Raw genomic sequence first — 19,962 nt, 5'->3', positions numbered from 1 at the left:
TAGATATCTGTGTTTGGTAGAGTAATGAATCTCTGTGTTTGGTAGATTAGTAGATCTCTATGTTTTGTGGAGTAGTAGATCTCTGTGTTCGGTAGAGTGGTAGATCTCTGTGTTTGGTAAAGTAGTAGATCTCTATGTTTTGTGGAGTAGAAGATCTCTATGTTTGGTAGAGTAGTGGCTTTTCATGACCTCAGAAATAGTAGACCTTTTTGTTGAATACTGAAGAAATTGTTACATTGAAAACATTAAAGGTGTATCATCAGGACATGCCAGAACCGGACAATGATGAAATAAAACAGCACAACCCCCTGACCAGGTAGATATGCAGGACGAATGAATGAAAGTTGTAACTGCATCACATTTATCTTAAGGCACAGTGTGTTTTTCTAAGCTTCAAACCTCATTTCTGACTGCTCACATGCACATGAATGAAAGTACAAAACCCTCTTGCGTGTGCAATTTTCTTCTTGCATCCTGTGGGATCCGAGTCCATCGCTAGTCTACATCTCTAGTCTGAACCAGATTACTGTGAAACAAACATCTGGCAAGCTGGCGAAAAAACAGTGAATAGTGAGCTTTTGTATTCGGCCGCATCATTCTATAGCATAAAAATCATCTGACAAAGTTATACAAGGTATTACATTTAAGGAATTTAAGGGTGCCAGTAAATTGATTAATCCTAAACAATAAAACTAACGTACCAGAATGGGTTTTATTTTTTTATTTTTTTATTTTTTTCTTGCATGTGCAAGGCTATATTGTCTTTGGTACAATATGAGGTCTGGTGTAATAGCAGAGGCTTTGTACCTTTTTTTCTAAAAATTGGCACAGATTTGTTTAATTGGTACAGTAAGTTTGCGGTATTGCTTTTTATCCTAGTCACAACTCTGATCTGACCCAGTTTCCAGTATTTTGACTTACAGAAGCAATTTCAATGAGTTATTATGTAAATATTTTTTTCTCTCTTACTGCTTTAGTGGTGGGACAAAAACATAGGAGGCTATACATATCTCCTCCAGAGTTTATATATGCACACACATTTTCACACACAATCAGCAACTCTCTGGTCTTACAACACCACCACCACTACCACCCCCCTCCTTCCAGAATAGCACAGCAGCTGACAGCAGTGTCCTTCTCAGCCAATCAGAGCTCTTGCTTTCACTAGTTAGTGCTCAAACTCTTCGCACTCTGTAGCATATCTGCCTCACAACAAGGCTTTCTCTCTCTCTCTCTCTCTCTCTCTCTCTCTGTGAGCTCCAACTGACAGGCCGCATTAGGAACTACAGATTCAGACAGGCACAGCAAGGGCAGCCCCTGAAACCTACAGCCAACCCTGCTTGCTCAGATATTCTTCTTCTTTTTTTAAGAGAAAGAGAGATGGAGAGCGAGAGAAAGGGAGTCAGGCAGAAAGATAGAAAGTAAACATGAGCATCTCTCAGAATGAGATGGAGATGGAGATATAAGTTAATTATGGAGATCTAGAACAGTGATGGAGATGATGACAGAGATCAAGATAGAGTGCAGTAGTGATGGAGAGCTAGAGCAGCAATGATGGAGATGGGGATATACAGCATCAGTGATGGAGACACTGATAGAAATGTAGAGCAGTCAGGATGGAAATGAGGATAAAGAGTAGCATATCCTGGTCAGGATCCACGGTTTAAATGCGTAGTTTAGGATGTAATGTTGAAATCTAGTGATCAGAGCCAGAACCACAGGCAGAGTGTGATGCAAATAGTTCAGTGATGTTTGAAATATGAGTGTTGATGATGAAGACAGTGATGCAGAGCAATAATTATGGCAGTGATGATGAAGATAGTGCTTCCAAACACTAATGAATGGAGATGCAACTATATAACAGTGACAGAACAAGAGGTGTCTGTGATCTCAGATCCAGCTGTGGATTTAATGTTTAAGACCGTTTGCACAAAAAGAGCTTTTTTATTTTAATTCCATGTCATTATTTGAGACACATAGGTATTAGCCATTATACTGCAGATTCATTATGAAGTGAGATATTTTATTACAGTCTGTTTGAATCGTATACATTGCTATTAGAAACAGAATTTCCTGCATATGGTGCAGTTTGGCGTGAACTGGTTCGCTCGCCGTTGTGTCGGTTTTTGGTCCCTTACCAAGTTTAAGGTTACTGATGGTGCTTAAAGCTGTTTGGCTTGTGCGTGGGTGAATAAGGCCCTACTGTTCAGCACTTCGCTGTGGAGAACGTTCGGTGACTCACACATTGGCTTCATTCAGCGATGCTACCTACATGTCCTCGATGTTCAGGAAAAAGTTCGAAATTGCATTGTGTAATATTCCTGCGCGATGACTGCTGACCTTTCTTACACATCTTCCCATCTTCTCTTTCGGGAAATGCTTCAGGATGACAAGGCGCAAGACCACAAGACAAAGAACTGTTTTTTTTTCCCCCTCATGCACCGTCTCTTATTATTCATATTGATTTCTAAGCTCTACAGAGAATTCAGGTTGACTGACGGCTGTTATTTTGTTCTTGCGCCGACCCCGAGCAATTTATTATGTGTGGTTAAAGAGAGCAAATTCTTTGTGTATGTCTTTTTCTTTTAAATACTTTGTAGTGCTGCTGATCTTTATCCCACTCACCACAGCGAATTTCTCATATGTGAAAATTTGGCTGGTGAGGCAGCACTGATTCTGATCCATGCACGCATTCAAATTGGACTCCGGATCACGGTATATAACGAATGACTAATCACATGATGTGTTTACTTCCTGTGAGAATAACGGTTATGCAAAGGCACTAATCATCGTTTTATCATCTTCAGAGCTGTTGATCTCTGACTGCATAATACTTCCTTTAATCAACACAATGTTTTGTTGTTTTGGGTGGTTTTTTTGGCAGGGTTTATGAATAGGTTCATATTTAAAGAATTATTTCTGACATTTACATAATTTATATGCTTTCCCACATGTAGGAGATCAGCCAAGATTTGGTTGGTGTCCATATTAGAAACAATGTTAATTTAAAGCTAAATTTGCAGCCAGTAAGGGCAAGTATCAGTCCTGCTGTTCTTCTGACCAATCAGAATCAAGAATTTAACAAGCAGTGGTTATATCTACATGTCACCTCATAAATGCTTTCCTTCATTTTTAGCGAATCCTCAGGCACTAAACAATTTCTTTAATATCCCTTTTTCTCTCTAACAGGTAACTGAGGTGGGGCAAGTGGCACGTAACCCCCCCCTTCCCCTGCCTCTCCTTGGTCTTCTATACCATGAACTCTGGCTCTGCCCAGGATGTGGCGGTGGAGCATTTCCTGCGTGACATAGAAAGGCGGGGCCAGCGGTTGCACTGCGCTGTGATTGGCTGTGAGGAGGCGCCTATCCGTGGCGACATGAACCTGCTGTACCGCAAGAGTCGACTGGACTGGAGACACCGAGATCAGGAGGGCAAGAAGAGGTGAACATGCCCAAGCTATATAGATTCAGAACTGAAAGGAAAAGGCAGCAGCTCAGAAGGAGAGATCGTCTTTCATATTTCATGCCAGGCCTCTGAATTGTATCCTCCTTCCACGCAGGACAGATAGCAAGAGAAGAAAGTGTAGGAGTATGGCCTATATTCCAGGGACAAGCTGGCCCTTTGGTGTCCCAGTAGATCAGAAATGCACTCACATACGCACACAAAACGCTTGTGTTCACATACACACTCACACACACACAGTCTCTTACGCACAAGCATTAAACAGTTAACTAGTTCTTCACAAAGGTACACCTGCACTGTCATATTTACCCCCAGTATGTTTCAGTCAGGAAAAGGTTATTAGCAGGAGATGATTTGTGAAACAAATTTTGAAGGTAAGGTCAAATGACAGATGATTTAAATGAGCAATGAACATGTTAGCACTGGAAAAATCCTGGTTAGATTTCTGCTCAAAAGTTGACCGATCTCATTATAAAAGGTGTCTAATATTTTCACACAGAAACGAGTCTACATTGGTCAGTTACTTAGCTAGGTAGTTTAGACTAACTATGTAGTTTCAATAGCCTAAATATTTTTAGCCTTATCTCTTCAGCTATATGTTTTTCCTCCAAATCTATTCATTCATACATTCGTTATTGGAGCCTGCTGTTGATTTTCAGGTAAAAAAACGCCAAAGGGGATAGCTGTCTTTATGCAGCTTCATGTAGTTTTCAAATGTTGCTGCTGGAAAAGAATTGTTCCACTGTGAGTTAATTAAATGTAATGTAGTTACATGAAGTCTAGTAATTATGAGAATTAATATAGGTTTTGTTAAGTGTGTGATTTGACACAGACCGGGGAAATCTGGTTAAGCTAATGCTTATAGGTGAAGATCAGCATTAAGTGATCGTTTGTATTCATCCGGCTGGTGACTTCTATAGTGTGTGTGTGTGTGTGTGTGTGTGTGTAAGAGCCATGTGTGGGAGATGTTCTGGATTCATGACACATAGAGAGCTCACATCCCATCCTGACCTCAAAAAAACAGGCCCGCTTTTAGCTGCCTCTGGTGAAACCTCACACACACGCACACACACACACATATGCGCTTGACACACAAAGTAAACTCCTAAATGAGCTCTTTGATGCATGCTTGGGAGCACAGCATCTATTCACACATACTCTCTGTCTTACCCACTCCACACAATTATACACACACACACAAATGCATAGGCCTAGTAACCCCTTATACGACCACACTACCTTTACCTCTTTCTATGACACACACACACACACACACACACTACAGGAAACAGGCTGTTCACTCGTTCTCTCATCCTCCCACTCCTCCTCCACTCAGTCATTCCATCCTCCTCCGTCCGGCTGCTGAATTTAAACAGCACCATTTTGCCCATTCATCTATCCGTATAGTTGTACATTCGTCCACTTATCCATTCGTTTAGCCATCTATCTGTCTATCACCAGTCTTCATTCTGTCCTCATTCATCACAGCTATATTTAAACAATTCATCTGTGGAAACAATTAAAACCCTCCATCTATGCATTCATCCATTACTGATCCATCTGTTGATCCATCCATCCATCCATCCATTTGTCCACTCACCCATCACGCTTATTTCTAATCTATCCATCTGCCCATTCATCCATCCATCTATTCATCCATCCATCCATTACCATTATTTCTAATCCATCCATCTGTTCATCTATCCATCAAGCCATCCATCCATTACTCTGCCCATCTGTCCATCCATCCATTTACCCAACCAACTATATATCTCCTTAATCTATCCATCAATTCTCCCCTCAATTCCTCATCCATCTTCTATTCATTCATGCATCAAGCCAATTGTTTGATTTTCATCCATCCATCCATCCATCCATCCATGTATTCATCCATCCACTTATCTTCCTTTACTTCATGTATTCATGTATTAATCAGTCAATCCTCTATTCATCCATCCATCCATCCCTATTTTCTCCCTGTCTTACCATCCATCCATCCCCCTTTCTCCTATCTATCCATTCTTCCTCTATCCATGCATTCCTACTACTACTCTTCTATTCACATAATACCCTTTCACTTCCCTAATCACTCCCCTAAATCCATCCATTTTTCCTCCCTTCATGTATTCTTTCATTGATCCCTCATACCATTGTCCATCTATTAATTGATCGTTCTATTAGTTCATCCGTACTTGATTCCATCCATCCATCCATCCATCCATCCATCTATCTCTCTTACATCTGTTCCCTCTTTAACCTTTTAATACCGCATTATGTCATTTTTATGGACCATTAATTAATTCATACGATATCAGTTCTGCTCACTTTAAAACAATCATCTTCAAACGCTCAACATTTAATGTCAGCAAAGTAAAGTAAATTTTCTTGAGCCACCTCCTCGCATCCTTCTCTTCTTCCAAGCACAGTCCCCCTCTATAATATCACAGCTTTGTGCTGCCTGAAATGAAAAGAATTTAGCTGAGAACTGGCTTTTGAGCTATAGAAAAGCGCAGCATGCTGAAAAATAAGGCAGTGTGTTGGTGGAAAGGCATTAAACTGTTGTGGGAAGTCAGTCTGACCTACTGCAGATCACAGATAACACACACACACACACACACACACACAAGCGCTACTATCAGGTGCCAAGAGGAGAATTTCACATTTAAAGAGCAGGAAGAGATACCGTCCAAATTTACACAATGTTGTGCGTTGCCTACTGTTTTTGTTTAAGAAGCAGCTTGTAAGAAATGTCACGCATATAAAATGCTGTGACATTAAAACAGAGCATACAGCGGTTTTGCGTCCCTCCTTTGGGGAAGTGTGTGAATGTGTGTGTGTGTTTCTAAATATGACTGAGTGCAGTGTGTGTCTGGTGATGGTAGTGTTTGTGTACCGTCACACAGGCGCCTGAAGCGGGGCCGTCTATGTTGCCTGTGTATTGATAGGTCCCACTGTGTGTGTGTGTGTGTGCGTGTGTGTGTGCGTGTGTGTGCATGCTCGACATGTGCTGCCTGTGCATGACCCCACCCCCCCTTTTCTTCTGCCCATCTGTACCCAATATTCACCAGTCAGAGAGAAAGATGAAGAGAGGGAAATAGAAAGAAGATGAGAGAGAGAGAGAGGATGATATTGAGAATGAAGACAGAAAAAGAATGGGTGTTTTCTGAATATAGAAACATGCCTCTCAAAATGGAGGCCTGAAAGGCAATAAAAGGGAAGAAAATAAAAATCCCCAAAAAAGTGACACACCCATTGAAAAAAAAATGCAAAAATGCTTTATGAGAATGTGAGTGAGCATTATCACTTGTGTCTCATGTGTGTGTGTGTGTGTGTGTGTGTGTGTCTGCATGTTCCATTGATGAAAGCATGTTGCCTTGCCAATATGCTGCTGTGCCACACCTAACAAGCCAGACAGGCAACATTTGGCTGTGTGTGTGTGTGTGCGTGTGTGTGTGTGTGTGTGTGTGTGCGACTACATGCCAGACAATGTGTACATGAAATTATATGTTTGAAAAAAAATTATTGGTAAACAACAACCAAACGGCGGTCTAGTTGCCGTGGTAACAGATGGGTCCAGTGTTTGTGAGGAAAGGAGTTTGCTGCAGGGAAAGATGGAGGGAACAGGGGGACATGCAGAGAGGAAAAGAGGGATGGAAGGAATGGAGCAGTATAAAGAGAGAAGGATGTGGAAAATGGGTGGATATGGGAGAGAAACTTAGAGATGAGAAGAAAAGAGAGAAAGTGGATGGATGAAAGGATAAGGGGGAGGATGGGTGGATGAGAAGAAAAGCACAGAGAGAGGAGCAGAGAGAAAACAAGTGGATGAAAGGATAAGGGAGGCAAGTGGTGGGATTAGAAAACAAGAGATGAATGAGTGGATGAGAGGAGAAGGGAGGAGAATGGTGGATAGATGGATAATGTGGGGATATGGATGGATGCAAATGAAGAGAGGAAACTAGGTGGAGAAGAACAACAGAGACCAAAGTGTATTTCTCACTGACTAGGCTGCACAGCTTGTTCTTATCACACTGTCAGTAAACTGGAGATTACACTACACAAGCCAAGTGTGTGTGTGTGTGTGTGTGTGTGTGTGTGTGTTATTCAGGAAGGAAAAGCGCAGAGGTGTGTGGGAACAGGGAGTCCAAAATGAAATTGACTGTGATATATTTAAAACACATTTTAGGTGCAGAAGTGCGGAGTGAGGGACACAGTGTGGAAGGAAATAACAGGAAGATGATACTGTAAATGATGGTGACTTTTATAGAATCTGATGGTTATTGAGAGAAATGTTTTCCCCCTCTTTCGGACAGCTGTAAAGATGCCTCCTCGGCGACGGTGGGGAAGGTGCGCGACCTGGCATCGTTCCGTCGTCATTTCCGCATGGGCTTCATGACGATGCCCGCATCTCAGGACCTCTCGCCGCATTCCTGCGCTGCTGCCATGGCGCCACGCTCCCAGTCATGCCACGCCGTGGGTACTGGTGAGGGAGAGGGCCTTGAAAATGGCGACGACCCTGACTCGGATGCTCAGATGCCCTCTCACGCTGGACGATGCCCCCCAGCTAAGCCCAAACGTCACCCGAGCACCCGCCTGAGCTCCACGCCACAGCAGGAGCACTCAGTCCGTGGTGGACACGCACCACCTGATGCCCCTCCACCTCCACCACCCCAGCATCCACCCAAACACCCTGAGAAGAAGAATGGTGAGTGCATGAAGACTGTGTGTGGACTGAGCTGTTTTTCAATATTCTTAGTTTCTGGGCAAGTCCCTGTTTTTGTTTTATGCAAATCGTATGCAAATTCTTGATGTTTACGTTGAGCATGAGGCAAAAGTTCAGCAGCACAATGAACATGAAGTTGGTCTTTATTGTTTAACCTTATTTGGCTTGTCAACACAAATTTGATGTTAACATTAATGTACCTTTTTCACCCGGCTGCTTGCAGAGTTGCCAGGTTTAAATCCATTTTTTTCATTTGTTGCAAGTGAGATAGCAAAAAAAAAGCATATAACAACACTGCAGAGCCATTCCTCTATCAGTCTTGTTGACCCTGATATGAAACTGAAGGATAATTCTGTGAAGGTTGCTTTTTATGTGTCCACTCCAGTGCTTTAATTAAAAAGATCTGAAAGATGCCTTTTGTCTACACATACATCATAACTGGCCATGGTTCCTTGATTTGCATGATCAACACAAAGAAAGCAAAAGAAGCAAAGAAAGAGACTGACAAGAGACAAGTCAAGAAGGTCCCTTTATACCCTCTGATTTATTCTTTACAGATTGTGTTACATTCTCCATCCAGAGAGTCAATAAAAGTTAGCAAGTTGTGATGAAAGCAAAGAGAAAGTCAATAAAACCAAAAAGTACCATTTTTTATTATTGAACTGCACTGTGGAGTATCTGAAAGTGAATTTGTAAAGAGTGTCCTGCCATTTTGTAACACAAAGTAGATACATTTGGTCTTTGACAAATCTTTAACAGGCTGTTAATGAAGTCGTAAAGTCCGCAATCACATAGAAATGAAAAAAAAATAGACATTAAAGCATTAAAAGGCATGTTTAAAGCTTCAGAATTAGTAAAGCTGAATCTACAGCATATGAATTGTTTAAATAAGTAACATATACAATAATACAAAGTAACCAACACTTAGTAGGATTCTCTTCCACTTGAATAATTCATAGTCCATTTGTGGCTAAGATAATTACTTCAGTTCACACAGTAAAAAAAAAAAAGGCTTCTTGTTGGTTTCTTCTTCTAATCACACCCTCTTCTGTCTCTATAGCAATGAAGAAGTCAGACTCTGGTGAATTACTAGGCAGGAAGGTGCCTCCCCAGAAACCCAAACGGAGCCCGAGCACCCAACTGTCCTTTGATGCTCCACCCCCTCGGCTTCCACCACCAGCCACACCCCTGCCATTCCAGAGTGCCGAGAGCACCGGTGATGAGGAGCCTGTATACATTGAGATGGTGGGTCAAGTATTCACCAGAGAGACGCCTGGTGTGCCAACACCATCAGCCACAACACCTGATTCTGACTCAGATCCAGGCGAGGAGGCTATCTATGAAGAGATGAAGTACCCAGTGGCTGATGATGCCCACCAACGACGCCTCCCACCCAAGCATGAGCGTGCCAAGTCATCAAAATCCTACACATCCTCCTCTGTCTCTTCATCCTCCACATCTTCTTCGCTCCCTCGGCCCTCATCCTCCTCACCCTCCTGTCCTTTGCCATCCTCTAAGCCTAAATCTGCTGTCTCCATCTCTCACTCTTCCCCCTTACCTTCATCTTCCTGCTCTGCCTCCTCCACACCTGTACCTCAGCCTCTCTCATCCTCGCCACACCCTCCTCGAGCCCCTACCCCCTTCCTCCTACCAGGCACCAAATCAGAGTCAGAGATTGGATCCAGCAAGATTCCTGCACCTTTCCCCAACCTGCTTCAACACAAGCCACCTCTGCTGGCTTTCCCGCCCCCAAAGAGTGGCTCTTCCAAGATGGGCTCCAGCAGCAGCCCATCACCAGCCAGCCTGCCACCCACCATTGGCACTTCTTCTTCAAAGGATGCAACTGGTGGAGACAAGGAAAAGGAGAGGAAAGAAGGGCCAGCACCAGGCCTACGAGCCCGGAGCCACTCAACACCTTTGCCTCCATCCTCCAAATCTTCCTCACCATACTCACACCATCATCACCATCACCACCCACACCACCGGCCCTCACACTACCACCACTATCGCAAACCTGAGAAAGAGTCCAGTAAGACCTCACAGGGTACCTCGCAGACCTCGACACAAACTCAGACACAGGCCAAAGAGGGCAAGTCCGTCAGTTTTCTTCTGAAGTCAGACAAAGCTGAGAGGGAAAGGGAGCGAGAAAGAGAACGAGACCGAGATCGAGACCGTGAACGAGATCGAGACCGTGAACGAGATCGAGACCGTGAACGAGATCGAGACAGAGAGAGGGACACTCCAGTCACACAGTCGTGCAGCCAAATTGATACGGCTGCCTCTACTGCTGCCACCACAACCACTAGCCTTCCTTCAGCATCATTGTCTTCATCCACGTCATCAGGAACACAGTCTACATCCTCAGCATCACAGAGGCCTCCATCTCGCTCAGTTCAGCGTTCACACACTCCTCACACACACCTCCCGGCCTATAAGCCCCCACCTGCAGACAGCCCTCTGCTTTGGACATACCCATCTGCAGGATTTCGTCGGCCTCCAGCTTATGACAGCCTGCGGGCTGGCACACCAATGCCCTCCTTGCAGCCAGAGGGTAGTACCAAGGCTGGGAGCACCCATGTCCCACATGCCAAGGCGGGGTTCCTGCCCTGGGATGCCAGTGGGAGTGGCCTAGGCTTCACTGATGATCAGGCCTACTGGCCCATGCACAGAAAGCTCTCCTTCAGCCATGGCAGCAGAGACACAGAGAGTAAGAGACTGGGTGGAGGGAAGGTGGAGTAGTAGATAGAAGATGAAACAGAGAGATGAGGGAAGCAAGTGTCAGAGAAAGATATCTGGGTGGAAAGGAAATAAGGGAGGAAATTGAAAATGGATGCATTTAGATAGTATATTTTCATCCAATAGCATTCAACTTCCAAGAATTATACATGGAGCACGAGTTTCATGACTAACTGTGATCTAAAAGTGATCGATTAAAGTAGCTAACTTACACTTCATACACCTTAAAAAGATTTGCATGATTTTTTATACTTGCTTTCCAGTGAGCTCTTGTGTACAAATTCACAAATTGTGTAATAATAGGCGAATGAAAACCAAACTGTGGACAGAGAGTGAGGGAAAGGGAGGGAGTAGAAGGGAGAAATTGTGTCAGCATTAACAGCAGGGGTGCCAAACTATAATCCTGGAGGACTGTAGCCACTATACTGTGCTTTAGGATTTTCCCAGAACCAACACCTGAGTTGGTGATTCCTGGCTTCCCCAGGATTTGAGGATGATATGTAAAATGTGGTGGGGGTTGTGTGTAGCAATAAATGACCTTGATATTCTACTTGCATTTTTTTAGAATTGTTAAACGCCCCATCTTTACTTTAATGTAAAACACCTTAACAAGACCAAAGTAACATGTTCTTTCTTCATGGTTTGTAGAAGAAGAAGGCCGTGTCTGGAACGGCAGTACGGATGCTCTGTTAAGAAGAGACAGAGAGGACGCTGGGGGTAGTAGTCGGGCTGGAGGAGTTTCTGGAATCCCTGTACGGGCTTCAGGAAGAATTGGACACAGTGAGAGTCTAGCGGGGGCAGATGGGCCACCAGGCTTAAGAGTAATGCCTCGCACAGGACTGCCCCTTCCATGCCAGACCTTCCCTGCCTGCCGCAATGGAGGTCATTTGATTTTATTAAAGTATTAACTATTCATATCCAGAGAGCCAATTACTACTGAATAAAAATCTGTATAAATGGTGAGCAGTTGCTCTAGTAATATGCACTAGAAGGAGTTTGACTTTTGATGGAGTGGTTCTTTAGTTATTCTAGAAACATTGTGAATTTTAATATAGACAAGTCCTTGGCCCAATTATATACAGAAAGTAGAATTAGGCCTTAAGGATCGACTTGCCATGGCTTTTTGAAAGCAGACCAGAAAACAGTAGACATGCTGAATATTCCACCAGGGGGCCTGTGAGGGTTTTATTGCTCATTACTTGCTAGGGTTATAAACACATTACATGGTTCTGCTGATCCTGAGGCAAAAAATAGGATTGAATAGGACCGAAGTGTGTGTGTGTCTGTGTCTGTAAACAGAGCTCGGACGGCTGGGCAGATCATCTTCCACATCTGGAGTGAAGCAAGCAGGAGGGGATGTTCAGAGACAAAGTAGTCTGCCGGCTAGAGAAGCTCTCACCCAGGTAACTTTTGCTTTTTAGCAAAAAAGGAGACAGGGATTTGCATGCAGTTATAGGGGAGGGGTGACCCCAAAGGTGATTTTCTTTTTCCAGTAACAACAAGTTCCAAAGTGTTATTCTTCAGCAATTTGTCGATGATTAAGGATAAATACACACTTATTAAAGAACAACATTTTTATATATAGTTACATTTACATGGTATGACATATTTGAAGCAAGTTATTCATTATGTCCGCCTCTTTTTTCTGTCTCTCATTTTGAAGCCGATATAATGAAACAAATCCATGGGTGAAAATTAAGATATAGTTTTTCCTCCATTACAAAAAGCTAGATCAATGGAAAACTCTGAAAGAAAAGAAAATACATTTCTGTGAAGTATCTCTCATAAGTCCCTGTGTAAGTTGTTACTGTGGAAACCATAACGCATAACGAGCACATAAATAAATGCAAAGCTGTGATTTGCATTACACAGCCGGCATTACTATCAGAGCTGCCATATAAAAAAAAAAAAAAATCCACACCTTCTGACTAATCACATTTAAGAATTCAGCATATTCCCTATCGCTACCTTTAATAAAGGTTATATTGCCGAGAGCAGGCAGGAAATGAATGCTGAATACATGATGAGACTGTGATGCATGTGTGATCACATCGTTACCCCAGACATTTATGGTATATGGCATCGGTATTCGGTGTAATGAGTGCTGAACGCAGTAGGTGGTACAGGATGAGATTCTCCTGATTCTCCAACGTCCCCACCCAAACGTGTCTGCAGAGGAGACGAGCAGCGGGTGTGCAGCTGTGGGTTCACCGAGTCCAAAGAGAACGAGGGAAGCATACAGAAAGACAGAGAGAAAGACAGGAGCTGCATTGGGATAGAAAGGGAGGGAGAGAGAGAGAGAGAGAGAGAAGAAGCAGGCAGCTAGAGGGAGAGAAAGGGTGTGTAGTGACGTTGGCGTAGTGTGTGGGTGTGTCTGCGGTGTAACAGGCAGACGGTAAATACAGATGATCAAACATAGACACGGCTATTAAGCTTCCGTCCTTTTTATTTTCGATGAATGTTGATACCTGGCATCTGCTTGAAGAGAACACGGTGTGTGTGTTTGTGTGTGTGGGTGGGTGCATTACAGTTCTACAGCAGCTCTACCTGGTGTTTTGACGATTCTGCTGCTTCTTCTTGCTTTTTTTGCTCCTTTCCTTCTTTTCATGTGCCGCCGTCTCTTGGCAGAAGCTCAGATGCTGACGCAGACGCAGTGTGTGTGTGTGTGTGTGTGTGTGTGTGTGCTGCATAGCCAGACTGTGTGCTGATTTGACCTTCCGTCTTGCAGCAGGAGGGGTAGGACTGGGGGAGGCTGTGCAATACCTCCATCTGCTGGCTGCGTGGGAAACAGCAAGACTTCAGTTGCGTTTAATCCTGACTCAGTGTGTGAAGGTTTATGAGGTCAAAAGGTCACTGAAGTCAGAAAGCATGGGTTGCACCATCACTCCATCTCTACCCCCCATGTCTCTTTGTTACTTTTGCTTTGTTTCCTTTATCTCTTTTTATTGCTTTCTTTCCTTTTTTGCTGTCTCTGTTAGGTGAATATCATCAGAGTTATGCACATATATCAAAAAGTTAAAAAAATAGGGTTGGTACATTCCTAATCTCTGTAATGCTGATGAAATCTCGACTCTGATTGGTCAGAAGGTGTTGATTAATTAGACAGAAAGGAATGGAAAAACTCCAGGGAATGTTTATATTGGACAGCTCAACATATCTTCATTCTTTCTTTCCACTCCTGTCTTTAACTCTGCAGTTGCAAGCTCTCTCTCAGGCGCCCTGCAGTCCCTCTCTGGCTCGTGCTCAGGCTCAGACCTTGACTCAGGCTCAGGCTCAGTTCCACCTGCAGCAGCTCCAGCAGCACCACCTGCAGCTACAGTTCCAGCACCTGGCCCAGCTGGCAGCACAGGCTCAGGCCATGCCAGGGACAGGTAGCACCTCCGCCGGCATGACAGCCAGCACAGGCACGATGGGCACATCCACCCAGCGTGACGGTAAGCTGCTGGAGGTGATCGAGAGGAAGCGGTGTCTGTGCAAGGAGATCAAAGCTCACCGGCGGCCAGATAAGAGTCTGTGCAAGCAGGACAGCATGCCCATCCTGCCCAGCTGGAGGAAAACGCCCGAGCCGCGTAAGACAGGCACACCGCCCTGCCAGAGACCGCAGGCCGTGGTGTGGGACACAGCTATCTGACAAAGAAAGAGAGGCCGAGAGACTGAAATACACTGATCTTGCCACTTTATTAGGTACACCTAACTCCATTCACCTGACATTTTATCACGTAATCCTACCATGTGGGGGTATAGCGCAATACATTCACAATATGTTTAGTGTTTCGTTGAAGCTCAACGTCAGCATGGCTTTTTTTGTTCTCATTCATAAATAATATTAATATAAAATATTAATTTAATGAGATGCTAAAGAGATGATATTGCTTGAGCATTTATTATTTTCGCCTACCTAACCACCCCTCCGATTTTCGAACAAATTCTTAAAAATTTTGTATCCTAATTTAAACCCCCATGACCACCACATGTCACATGTTTGGCGCTCAAGCTTCATTTCTGACCAAACGAAAGTGTTTTTGGTTTGTTTTTGCGTCCCACAGGATCCCAGTGACGATGCACTGAAAAATAATATCAGACAACGTGCCTCCTGTTTGTACTTACATGTGCATCTATCTTTTTGTTCTGTCCTATCTATTCGTATTAGGTGACATCCCAAATTTGTAGATATAAAGTTACTGACTGTAGCCCATCTGTTGCTATGCACCAAACCTCAACAACACTGCTGTGCCTAATACACTTACCACCGCATCACACCTGTTGCTGCTGTCCCCGAGAAGATCCACTACCCTAATAAGATCTTCTTCTTGGTCATCCTATGGTTTTTATTTAATGGACAAAGTTCGAGGGAGGCTGATACATTGAGCCAGAATTAACGCTACAGTTAGTAACTTTATTTCCTACGAAACGCCGTTATATGGTATGGTATGGGTACGTGTACATGATGAAATGGCAACCGAGTGTAAATACAACAGAGATGTACCTAATAAGTTGGCAAACAAGTGATACATGTGATATCTGCAAGACAGAAAGTTTAAAGGAGGAGAAAGAGGATGGAGGGAATATTAATAATCTCAGACTGACAAGGAATCTGTGAATGTTAAAAAAAAAAAAAAAAGACGGGTGTATTATAAAAAAATGTAGAGTTCGTATTGTATATCTCTGGGGTTTTGTTTTTTTTTTTGTTTTTTTTTGCTTTGTTTTTTTGGGAGTTGGGGGCAGGGAAATGGAGGGGTGATAATATCACACAGCGTTTTATGTGCCATATAAAGACAATATATACATAAACACACGGGAGAGACACGTTTCAGTCGGGACTCTCTTTTACCTACCATGCCTCATCGCGACTACTAAGAGAACTACACTGAGTTTACAGGCTTTTAAAAAAAAAACAACAACAAACAAACAAAAAAAAAAACACATACTGGACTTCTAACACAAACGTTTGGAGCTCTCTATACATGTTCTTGAGCGGATGGAGAATTTCTCCAGCCAGGACGATGGAGGGATTAAAAGAAGACGAAGATGTTTGACACGTCACGAAGGACACGGAAATGCAGCCGGGTGATTCTACATTCCAGGGAGGAGTGTGTTTGGGTGTGTGTGTGTGTGTGTGTGTGTGTGTCTGGAATGTGGATATGGAGGACAGGACAGACCTAAAATGAAAGACCTGGAAAGCGATATTTTGCTGTAGATGAGCACATAGTGTGTATAGAATTAAAACTAGTCAAATTCCAAGGGAAAAAAAACATATACACACCGACACAGACCAGAAGGTATCATTCAAACACACACATGCACTCAGTACATACTTACACTGCTTAAGCAAACACACACTCTCTCACACACACCAGAATGTACATTTCAAACACACACACACATACTTACACTGCTAAATCAAAACACACACACACATTGTAAAGTATGGAGGTGTGTAGTGCTGGTGTCGTTTGTATACGAGTGCTTATTTGCCGGGTTTCTCGTTACATTGATGTTATTGATCGAGCGTGAAGGTGACCAAGTCTCGGGTGCGGCTTGATTTGTTTATACTACCTAAGAGTTAAAAACGCAAAAATCAACGATTCTCACACGCTCTTTTTGACTTTCGCAGTAGCTTTTTCCGGAAACTGTAGTGCAATCTGTTCACGCAGATCAGAAAAAGAGCTTCATCACATCGCGCACGCTAAGCAGCAAGACCACGGATGTCCACTTTAGATGCGATGGAGACGTCAAACGCACAGATTCCAGATGGGAGTCTCATTGCTTAGCGTACTTACGTAATGAACAGGATAATAGACGGGAACGAGAAGCTAGAGGACGATTAAAGGAAAACTTCACTGTTTTTTTTTAACTGCATCTCTAGCCGACGTATCTGCACACGAGGCTTTGTGAAGATATTTCTTTCATAATCCAAGTCCTTTGTTGCTGAAGTATAATGATTGAATTGATTTCATTGGTGGGTAGCATGTATGCCTGACGCCTCTGGGGTCGGGGGTTTGATTAGTGCCTCTGCCTCTGCGTTTCCGTACCCAATCCAACAACATGCTGATTTCTAAATTAAACATATTGTGTGCCCAGTTTTGGGTTGGAAACCCATCCAGGGTGTCCCCTGCCTTGTGCCCCATGGCCCCTAGGATATCCTCCAGACTTCCTGTGACTCCATGTAGGTACAGAAAGTGGTTACATATTTGAAATGTTTATCGATATAACTCAAAGGCTTCTCTTAATTTTGAATAATTGAATTACAATTCATTTCAAGTATTGAACAAAAAGCTTCATTTTTGCCCGAACAAGGAATTTGTTTGTCTATGAAAATCAAACAGACAGTTGTGTCGGATGGAAATTCGACCCGAAAAGCCCTGAAGTATTCCTTTATCATCAGATATAGCCATGCTGAAACCCACAATCTTATTTCGATCTGCTCGGTTATGGTTTGGCATTTTCACGATTCCGACAGACTCGTCTTTGTAAATGAATCGGTTCTCGTCGTCATTTTCCGTGTCTGGCATCAGTGCTTGTGTCATTTGTTTACTTAACCCAGACCTAAAGTGTAGATCGGCACCTTTGCGTGTTTCAGGATGGCGTAAGCAAGGTCGGATAATCTGTATCGCGATGGATCTGCAGACTGGATCCGTGACTCGGATGTATCGTGTATCATATGCTAGTCCATGTACATAAGTTTAAAGTATTATTGCCTCTCCATATCAGTGACAGCGTCATCATGAGTGTCGATCGTATGGAATTGTGACAGAGATTCGTTTGAGGTTGGTTAAGGTTCCATCACTCTTACACGCACGCACACACACACACACACACACATACACAGACAGACACACACACACACACAGGCTCTGCCATTCATATCAGACACTAAGAGGCAAACCAAGATCAACTTCTGTCCCTTTGCTGTGTGGCCTGGATGATCACTCACGCTCCTCAAACGAATAAACAAAATGCTGGAACTAACCGCACAATACAGAAACGACAACAAAGAAATGCGAAAACCACACAGGATGTGCTAAAATAAACACACAAGGGTACGAAATTGTAAAATAGATATGTAAAACTGTATTGATTATGTAGCAAATCTTTCCACTTTCATACTTGTAATCGACAAGTATACTGTAGCATACGATGTATAAAAAAAAAAAAAGTACAAGGTGTTTAATTGTTTTATAAAGGAATTTAGTAGTTATATCTGTGGCAACCTGTCTACACTGTACCGAATGGTTTGGCCCGTCGAAATGCAAGCCCTCTTACTAAAGGCACGGTCACAGACACAACAATACAGTATCTCCTGCTAGAATTATGCAAGTCCCTTTAAAACAGGTCTACTTTTACTGCTTTTTTAATCTATTTGTTTATTTATGTACAGGAACCACCAGCCCAGTTTGGTCACTGTTTGGATATTTTGGAATACTTTTGCTGCTATTGAATTACTACTGCTGTTATAAATAGTTTGTCATATTCCTCACTACTGGTAACAGTTCTCTTATTATACCTCTTCCTCTTTTTATTTTGCTGCATTTGAACGTTCCTCTGTTTTTTATTTCCTCGAGGTCAGAGTAGAACGGAGTTTGGCCTATCTAGTGACGAGTAGATCTTTCCGTGATTGTACTATGGCACGCAAGTGGGTTGTTTGTTTTGTTTTTTTTTTTGTTTTGTTTTGTTTTCCCGTTATCTTCTCGTGGTTGTGTTTAAACTTTGTCGTTTCTTTCTAAACAGTTATCACCAACTTGTACAGTTTTCACTTTATCAACACTACTGAGAAACGGAAAGGTCACGTCGCAGCGTCGTCAACGCCGTTACCGTCTTCATGGTGTCATTATGGTGTCGCCCTGGTGTGGTCATGGAGCTAGCATAACGTTACTGTGTTTCTATGGTGTCGATCATGGTAACACCATTCGAGTACTTTTTAGCCTGATGTTGTCATGGTGTTACAGGGAGGTTACATCATGATGTTCCAATGATGTAACAGTTCTGTTTCTAGCAATCACAGTAATGCCACATGGCCCATTCTGTTATGGGGGCATCTCATGGTGTTGCCTTGAGGTTACTGAAGTGACATCATGATGCTACTGGAAGGTTACTGTGCTGATATTACGGTGTCACCATAATCTTTCTAACAGTCCTGGTAGCACCATATGACCTGGTTGGCCACTATGAGTACTTTATCAGTGCCCTTGTGTCACCATGATATCATCATGAGGTCAGAGTGGTGACATTATAGTGTTACTGTGGTTACATCATGGTGTTCCCCTGCCATGTTACCATGGTGTTGTTGGCAATCATGGTTAACACCATACCACCCACAACGAGTGCAACCGCGAGGTTGCTCTGGTCTCAGCATGACGTTCCTGTGGTGTCACCATGGTGCTCTCATGACTGTTCCACAATGTCGTTGACAATCACCACATGACCCAGATGGGTACTATCAGTACAATCTCTGTCAAACAGGAAGCAGAATCACAACAGAGGAAGTAGAGGGCTGGTGCAATGCATGCTGGGAGTTCTCAAAGGATTCCAACTTAGAGAAGGGTTGGGCTGTGTCTCGGTCTGAATAAACTGTGCCCAATTTGTACTTCAAATATACTAAGTAATCATCTAGTTACAATTTATTACAATGAAGGGGTAGAATTAATGATAAAAACTAGTTTACAGAAGCTGTCGGCTTTGCGTGTCTACTTAAATGGTGGCCATATTATGAGTGCCATAATATATTGATATGGTAAGATACGATGTACCTTGGAAATCACTGTAGTGCTATATTTGCATTGATATCGTCATGAAATAAATTTTATATGATGAACTGAACACTTGTGTGACTTGATGTGTCTCGGAAAACAGACGTCCTGCTTAAGCTCATGAACCTTGTTTAAAAGTGTCACATAATATGAATGTCCCTTTTGCTTAACATTAATAACAGCGCATCAGTTACTTTACTGGCAGTTACATCACTGATCTCCCTTCCAAACCTACCACATATTTCTCCTGCAACTCTTCCCTGAACCACAAGGGGGCATCACGTCTATTGTATTCCT

At 43.0% G+C, this 19,962-nt stretch overlaps 1 protein-coding gene across 3 annotated transcripts in view; it reads left to right on the top strand.

Annotated features, from left to right (window-relative positions):
- LOC131348240 (neuronal tyrosine-phosphorylated phosphoinositide-3-kinase adapter 1) overlaps positions 1-19,704 on the top strand; it is a 39,794-nt gene extending 20,090 nt beyond the window's left edge. For all 3 annotated transcript variants that reach the window (XM_058383020.1, XM_058383022.1, XM_058383021.1), the window contains exons 2-7: positions 3,190-3,441; positions 7,773-8,164; positions 9,243-10,889; positions 11,567-11,800; positions 12,218-12,321; positions 14,115-19,704. In XM_058383020.1, the coding sequence (XP_058239003.1) occupies positions 3,257-3,441; positions 7,773-8,164; positions 9,243-10,889; positions 11,567-11,800; positions 12,218-12,321; positions 14,115-14,549 (2,997 nt within the window). In that variant the 5' untranslated portion in view covers positions 3,190-3,256 and the 3' untranslated portion in view covers positions 14,550-19,704. The remainder of the gene's footprint in view (positions 1-3,189; positions 3,442-7,772; positions 8,165-9,242; positions 10,890-11,566; positions 11,801-12,217; positions 12,322-14,114) is intronic.
- Positions 19,705-19,962: the final 258 nt, after the last annotated feature.

Source organism: Hemibagrus wyckioides, linkage group LG28, assembly GCF_019097595.1.
Source record: "Hemibagrus wyckioides isolate EC202008001 linkage group LG28, SWU_Hwy_1.0, whole genome shotgun sequence".
Classification (NCBI taxonomy): Eukaryota; Metazoa; Chordata; class Actinopteri; order Siluriformes; family Bagridae; genus Hemibagrus; species Hemibagrus wyckioides.
Note: the sequence above shows the minus strand (reverse complement) of the source record. Positions and strands in the feature narration are given on the sequence as shown.